Here is a 7,323-nt window from a genome sequence, read left to right as displayed (position 1 = left end):
ATGTTGCACATTTTCTACAATAGTGTTTGTTAACACGTATCTGCACATTACAGGATTTCACCTATCATAACTTACGACCACTATTCTGCGAGTCAATGTGTATGAAACTTCGAGCCAGCTAGATGAATTAATGGTAATATGTGTAAGAGTAGCCCGCAGTTTCTAAGCGCGACCCATAATACTTATCTGACGGTAGTAAAGTCATTGCAAGCGGTGCTACTGCAGTTTGCACCTATTTTGCACGGCGCTGGCTTACGCAGCGTCGGAGCAACGACTAGTTGCGGATTCCGAATAAAGTGCGGACGCGGGAGCTGACGGTCGGATCACGCGTTGTTTGCCTTCTCTTTTACCGGCGGATTTTCATCTAGCAATATAGTACTTATATTTACGTGCCACTACTGCCAGCCCAATCTGGGCTGCTAGGCCAGTTTTTATTTGGATATTATTATAGGCATATACACGAGTCTTCCTACCTTATATTTTCTACATATATCCAATCAGTTTTTGCTAAACGCATACAACGCGATCGTAACGTGCAGCATATACTTTCTTAAATACTTCCACTTTTGCTACCGACGTTTTGTCACATTATTATTATTTATTATTCGCTTTCATTGTTTATCGCATCGCAGTGATATTGTGAGGCTTAAAGAGTAAAAACCGATTCTGTTACTGCTGTTGCTGCTGCTGCTGCTGCTATTAAGTTGCATAATCATGCGGCATTTTTCTAACTCCATGATTTATTCAATGAAATGAAAAAATCACTGTGTATCGCCACATATAAACGTGCAATGATGCGCTGAATTTTTATCAACAAATTAATAGATTTTGACGCTTAGACATTTATAAATTTACACTTACGCGCAGAAATGGAAGATAACGAACCTGATGTACGAGATATTCTGGTAGGTGTATGCATTTTTCTTGCCATATCGCCGCCAATTTATTATTATCATATGTTATGCTATTGAGATTTCATTAACCGAGGATTAACGATGAAAATTGCGCCGTTGCTTTTACTTATGATGAATCATTGATATTTACTCTTTTCTTCTTTAATATGCAGATTAAAACGGCTGTGAAGTTTTTGCGAAATCCAAGAGTGTCTAAAACTCCTTTGGTACAACGTCAAGAATTTTTGAGAAAAAAGGGTTTAACAGAAAAAGAAATAAGTGTTGCAATCAATGAGGCTTCCAAATCTCTTAATACAGCTAGTTCACTCGATGATGGGCAGTTTTATCAAGCCATTAATGCATCTGGACAAAATATCACACATGTTCATTGGTTGTACAGGATCAAAGATATATTGAACAATCTTATTATATTTGCTGCTAGCTGCTATTCTGTTCATTGGTTTTATAAAGTAAGTAATTATTATTTTTAACATGAACTGCTATAAAAATTTCAAAGCTATACATAAGAGTGGAAAATTTTAATTGCAGAATGTAATCAGTCCTTTGCTGTTTGGTAAAAAAGATCCTCCAAAAGATCCTTTGATTGACTTAGATAAAAATATTCAAAGTGTGCAGCAAAGTGTTAATCAAGTTAAGAATGATGTTCAATTGTTAACTCAAAGTCAGTCTGTAGAGTCAGTACCACAACTTGTTAGAGAGCTCAAGCAAGACATGGTTAGCTTAAAAGCTCTTCTACTTTCCAGGTAAGATATTTGTTAAAGATGTTTTGATGAAAAAAATTTTTTTTAATACCACAAAATTTGATCATGCAGAAAACAGTTCCCAAGTGCACCACCTTCTATACCAGCTTGGCAATTAGAAAATCCAAATCAAGGAGCAGAGAAAAATACAGAGCGAGAAGATGATGCTGGCAGCGGCAGCAGTACCAACAATTCTGACAGTTCTTTAGAAATGATACGTGAAGAACCCAAAGATTAAGTTTTTCTCCAATTGATATTTACGTAATAATATAACAATTTTTTCTACTTTATATCATCATAAGAACTTACATTAGTAACTCCATGATAATTTAAATGCCAGAGAAAAAAATTAAAGGGATTAAGGAGTGACTTGTTTTTTAGTTTTGAAATATTTTATATGTGTGCAATGGGTATGTTGAAAAATGTATGAGTGAATATAAGAGATTATGTTATTCAATGTTGGACAATGTTTTTATTAATATTTATATTACTTTGTATTGACTGCATATCCGTTTGATATGGAGAAGAAACATGTTTCAATGCTTTGAGATTTGATATTAAAAGGTGAAACAACTGAAAAATACAGAACAATAAAAAAAGAATTTAAAATTGACGTCTTCTTTTATTTTAGTTTAAAGGAACAATACAATATAAACAAGTTACATATTGCATTTTTTTTTATTTAGTTTCATAAAATTCAACTTATGTTATTAAAACCTTATTTTCAATTATGGTGAATCAAAAATTTTGTACACTTTTGTATCAAAATATCTCTTTTTTGAAAAAAGATTAAATGTAACTTTATTTTGTTTTAATTTTTTTTTTTTTTTTTTGAAACGTTGATTTCGTTGAAGAGAGAATAAATATTGTTCAGTATAAATATTTACGAGGCAACCAATTTTAAATTCTCTAAGCAAAGTTAACGTCGGGATTATTTTTCATTGAGGGGCGCATAAAAGATTTACCATACAAGAAATGACCACGCAAATCTCTCACTACAAATAACAACTATATAAATTTTGAAATAAAATTTATTTGTAATTCCTGCTTTTTCAACTGACATTTATGTTACTTGCGTTATAGTAATTACTTTATTTCTCGTTTAACATGCACGAAGTACATGCGCATGTTTATATTTGTATGTAATGTAAATTGTTCATTATGCATTCATACCTACACACACTCGCTTTTTTTACAATAGAATTCAATTGTGACATCACATAGATTTATTCACAGAATGTACTTTTAACATCACTTTCAGTCGTGTTGAAATTGAATTATTTTGTATCGCTTCATCATACTTCTACCAACTCTGATATTTACAAACCATGCACGCATGCATTAATCACTATGTAACTTTATTAGAGTATAATTTTTTAATCATAATTTTCAAGTAATATGTGTTGATATTGACACATGAACAATGATGTTTTTAGTTCTTTAGTTCATTTATGTACACTCAAGTAAGCTTTCTCTTTTTCCGATTTTTTTACTTAGTATAAAATTTATCATACTAAGTTCCTAACCAATTTCAATAATTTTATTTGATATCTTGTTTCTTAAAAGTATCATGCTTATAAATAATAATCAATCACTGCCTCACTGATACAGTGAGCAGTGTAGCTAAAGAAAAAAATTATCATTTGTAGGGTCATACAATACACAATTCACAAAAAAAAGCATATTGTTTTCAGAAATGTCTTTGTCTCCTGTTTCTAATTTGCTTGGCAATTTTTATTATACAAATTAAACATAAATTTATTCAATTAAAAAATACCCTATCTACTACATGAATCAGTAAAGAATTTTAAAAAAGTTAATCAATTTTAGAGTCAGGGCATTCAATAAAGATTATACCTTGTAATGTATGTATTCAAAAAAATTTATCATACATTCAACAACTCCTGAGGTAGAATACACACAAAGAAAGAAGATTGATAAAATTGAGAAAACAAAAATTCAGTAAACCACACAAATCTACTAACTTCGCATAAGTAAACGCAAAATATGGTTAAGTAGGTAAGTTTTTTCATTACTCGAATCTTTGGCTGGTTATACATGATGGAGTGCGACGACGACAATATTATTTTCGTCAACGTTAACTCGTCACTTGGAACTGGATTTTAAATCGTAGAAACTTATATAGTATTGTAGTCTTCGAAATATACGCACTCGACGTTCATGTTTATGTATAATATATTTAGTCGGTATAATTATAATATTATAATATGATCAGTCATAATTTCAAAATTTTACCGAGAGAATATAATAAAGAAATCGATTGATAATGTCATGATGCATGAGAAAATAAAGTCTGAATATTTCTATTTACAATTAGATTAATAATATGTGTGTCTATGAGTGACTCAATTATTTTTTGCTTTGTGCCGACTTATAACGTTTCTCGGTAATTGATCGACTTTTTTTCCTAATTTCGATGATCGATGAATTAGCGTAAATCCGTACAATATTTTATTACGTAGCAATCGTAAAGATATAATCATAGTCTGAGTTGTAATTCAACATTAATGGTATATGACTTTTGAGTCGACGTAAAAAAACACTCGCTTAATATTGCCCCTTTTAGAAAAGGAAAAGATTTCTCTTGCTAGTTTGTATATGATTTAAAATGATCGTATCATATTTATATATGACGATGATAATAATTATGGTAATGATAATAATAGTAAAAATAAATCTACAAATTAGACATATCACTTTAGAATGCAGGATTTAGATTATGCTACCAGGTATGATGAAGGTGTAAGTTTCTCGATAACACCGATCGCACGTCTTGCGTAAAGCGAAGCGCATCGAGCACCGGAAGCAAGCTTAGTAACGCAGTGTCACCCTGGTCACTAAACCAAGATTTGATCGGTATTGCATTGTCTGAAACAAAGATGAAATGTCATTTGTGATTTTTCAGCGGACGAACGATCCGTTAATTTTTAAATTTCAACTCACGAGGATAAGCTCTGTAAGCACCAGGACTATTGTCGAGAATAAAAATTGATGCCAAGTCTGAACATATGGCAGCCAAGTCCTTGGTGTAGGAACCCATTTCAGGTGTACAGTGTTGTCTGTAATACCTGCGCCTTAGTATACCCCTGTTGTTATCTAATTTGTCAGCAACGGCAGCACCGTAAATTTCCATCGAAGCGGTAAATACTACCAGTTCATACCTTAAAATTATTCAAAGAGTGATAAATTACATCATGATAATTGCTTTATGTGATTAGTCATAAATAGAACTTACCATTGACTAACAATATCCAAAAAGAAATCTACATGAGGTCTTTTATGAACGAAAAATCGAACCGGATGCCGGTCTATCGTCACCTTAAGAATAAAGTCCGATGGTGTCCCAGGCCTGACTACTGACCTTGCAACTCCATCGTGATGAGAGTGAATGAGGGTCTCGTCCAAATCTAGTACAAGTACTTTTCTTTTCACAATACCTGTGCAAAACAAACGATAATTGCATTGAACTAATTTTAAAACCGCGTGTATTAAAACGCGAAAAAATTCGATCAAGGCAAAAATATTATTATTACTATGACATAGAGCTTTATGTTTTGAAGAAGCAGATAAACAGGAAATTAGGTAGGAAAAGATGACAAAAGTGTTGAAGCCTTATGCATGCTCATAATTATAATCTGAAATTGGTGAGAAAAGTATGATTTTAGCTGCAAGGTTAAATGTTTTGGAGCAGCTCCAGAAATATTTAGTATGCAATTTTGAAAAGGAGCGATAATTATAGTTTTAATAAATTTCAGAACATGTGGTAATTTTAAATAGGATTTGTTTAACTTTATAGAACAATAAACCAGTACCAGAATGCATTAATGAGAAAATGAGCACACTCGTTCTAAAACTATTACATACTATTTTGAACTTACTTAATCTGTGCCTTGACAGTGGAGATAATGGAAAGATTTCATATTTTACTGGCTGCATCTGTGATATCTGAAAAAAAGATTTGATTTTTGAAACTTTCAAAATTTAGATAGAAATGAAAGAAAGTTTTTGATAAGTATTTAGGAGTTTTTAAAATAGGGTGGTATAATGAATTTCATCGAGAAGTATAAGATACATGATAAGACATGATGCCACCACTACTTACGGTCCTAACCTGCTTCTTTAGTAGAAAGCACACAAATGTCCAGACGCGTGAGGCCATGTAGAGAAAAGCTCTCATTCCCATTTGCAATTGTTTGAGCATCGTCCTATTTCTGCTTATAAAATTAGTCTTTAAAAGACGATTTTGCCTTGTTTGAAACTTTGTATTCTTTGAATCTTTTTTAATATTTAACAATGCATGGCATGTACTACTAATGTAACAATTAAGAATGTATTTGTGTATAAATACAAAAGAACAATTGAAAGCTCCCAATTGAGTGTTTTCTTAAAAAATTGTAAATGTGTATAAAGTACTTTATAATGCAAGTCAAGAGTATTACACAATTCCAATCAGCATCATCATTATGTGAAATTCTTACTCTTCTTGATTCGCGTCAGTCAATCAATGAGAAAGAGTTACGACGTGCGTTTATGTATATATGCGATAATCCACCTATCTTTCTCTTTCACTATCTCTATATGTATATATCGATGGATATATATAATTGTAAGAAGATAATGTAAAAAATTAATAACAACGATCGGCTGACTGGTTGTTTTAACGAGTTCTGGCACGTGTAAGAGTGCTATCGTTGTGACAGCTAGTATGCATCTTAGCTGCGAGCATAATTGTTATCCAGGCAAATCTGGCCCAGGCGATATCACTCGACTAAAACAGAAGCCTCGGCACGCGCACTTTTCCTCTCTTTACTCGAGACTCCAAGATATCTATAGATATACAGGCAGACGTATACATATATATCTCACATATATATGTATGCTCCGGTTGCTATGTTTACGTTGAAGATGTAAACTTTAGAGAAATGCGGTAGTAGTACTGTCTCGCATAATCGGAGATATATATAGAGAGAGAGAAAGACGGCGTGCGAGAAAGCTGCTGATAAAACGCGTGTCGAGACGAGAGGCTGCGATGGCTACGGCTGTGTTAATCTGCGATGATGTCGTCGTCAGTAGCGTAGCAGTCGTCTCTCGTTGTTGACAATACTAATCAAAGTAGCCGCTAGCGGTAGCGATAGGCTGATAGGTGGCCGATGCTATACACGGGAAACGACGACGTATGCGTTATGCGTGCAGCGTATCTCCAACTCACGCACCAGACACGCTCACTTGCGAGATGCAACACACGCGCGAGTCACTAACTATCTGAGATCGCCGTTGGCGCGATAGCTGGTCGTCGTCGTCGTCGTCGTCGTCTAGACGTAGCTCGCCGCAGGAGGCAATTTACACGCGGCTTATTTATCGGCGAGCGAGTTACTGCTCGTACTCGAGCCAGTTGATAGGTAAATGTAAAAGTGTAATGCGTATGTCGTGCGCATAATCACTGCTATAGTATAGGTGCTATACGAGGAGAGCTCAGAGCAGTAGCCACGACACGAGACTCGTCACTACTCACTACTCGAGTAGTACGCGAAAATCAGTCGCCATTTTCCGCTATAGCAGCGCTCTCTTCTCTCGTCCGCTGGGCGCTGCTGCCTGAGAGTTGAAACTCGCTGAGGCATGAGGAGACTGCTATTATGATGATTATTATA

At 34.1% G+C, this 7,323-nt stretch overlaps 2 protein-coding genes across 5 annotated transcripts; one reads left to right on the top strand and one right to left on the bottom strand.

Moving 5' to 3' along the window:
• LOC106653079 (peroxisomal membrane protein PEX14) lies at nt 1-2,267 on the top strand. The gene is made up of 4 exons (XM_014372325.2): nt 1-905; nt 1,067-1,363; nt 1,443-1,657; nt 1,727-2,267. Exons 1-4 carry the CDS (start codon nt 870-872, stop codon nt 1,890-1,892), a joined length of 714 nt encoding a protein of 237 aa, XP_014227811.1. The 5' UTR covers nt 1-869; the 3' UTR covers nt 1,893-2,267.
• Nucleotides 2,268-2,663: 396 nt separating this feature from the next.
• LOC106653148 (CTD nuclear envelope phosphatase 1 homolog) lies at nt 2,664-7,180 on the bottom strand. 4 transcript variants are annotated; one of them, XM_014372429.2, is made up of 5 exons: nt 5,778-7,180; nt 5,554-5,620; nt 4,911-5,142; nt 4,619-4,836; nt 2,664-4,543 (listed from the first exon to the last, which is right to left on the bottom strand). In XM_014372429.2, the coding sequence occupies exons 1-5, from the start codon at nt 5,874-5,876 to the stop codon at nt 4,398-4,400; spliced, it is 762 nt and encodes a 253-aa protein (XP_014227915.1). In that variant the 5' UTR covers nt 5,877-7,180; the 3' UTR covers nt 2,664-4,397. The 4 variants fall into 4 exon arrangements, with proteins under 4 accessions (XP_014227915.1, XP_014227916.1, XP_014227917.1 ...); XM_014372430.2 differs by having other exon boundaries at nt 5,787-7,178; XM_014372431.2 differs by having other exon boundaries at nt 4,911-5,112; nt 5,778-7,177.
• Between the last annotated feature and the right edge of the window lie 143 nt (nt 7,181-7,323).

The sequence above is a fragment of the Trichogramma pretiosum genome, unplaced genomic scaffold (assembly GCF_000599845.2).
Source record: "Trichogramma pretiosum strain Unisexual culture from Peru unplaced genomic scaffold, Tpre_2.0 scaffold8, whole genome shotgun sequence".
NCBI classification, from domain to species: Eukaryota; Metazoa; Arthropoda; class Insecta; order Hymenoptera; family Trichogrammatidae; genus Trichogramma; species Trichogramma pretiosum.
Note: the sequence above shows the minus strand (reverse complement) of the source record. Positions and strands in the feature narration are given on the sequence as shown.

What these genes read in the sequence shown, in the direction of transcription:
- LOC106653079 (XM_014372325.2), top strand. Translation starts at nt 870, where the DNA reads ATGGAAGATAACGAACCTGATGTACGAGATATTCTG. An exon ending in CTGTTCATTGGTTTTATAAA is followed by an intron (nt 1,364 to 1,442) that starts GTAAGTAATTAT and finishes TTTTAATTGCAG; the next exon opens with AATGTAATCAGTCCTTTGCT. An exon ending in AAAGCTCTTCTACTTTCCAG is followed by an intron (nt 1,658 to 1,726) that starts GTAAGATATTTG and finishes TTGATCATGCAG; the next exon opens with AAAACAGTTCCCAAGTGCAC.
- LOC106653148 (XM_014372429.2), bottom strand. Translation starts at nt 5,876, where the DNA reads ATGCTCAAACAATTGCAAATGGGAATGAGAGCTTTTCTCTACATGGCC. An exon ending in TAAAGAAGCAGGTTAGGACC is followed by an intron (nt 5,621 to 5,777) that starts GTAAGTAGTGGT and finishes TCTTTTTTTCAG; the next exon opens with ATATCACAGATGCAGCCAGT. An exon ending in TGCTTACAGAGCTTATCCTC is followed by an intron (nt 4,544 to 4,618) that starts GTGAGTTGAAAT and finishes TCTTTGTTTCAG; the next exon opens with ACAATGCAATACCGATCAAA.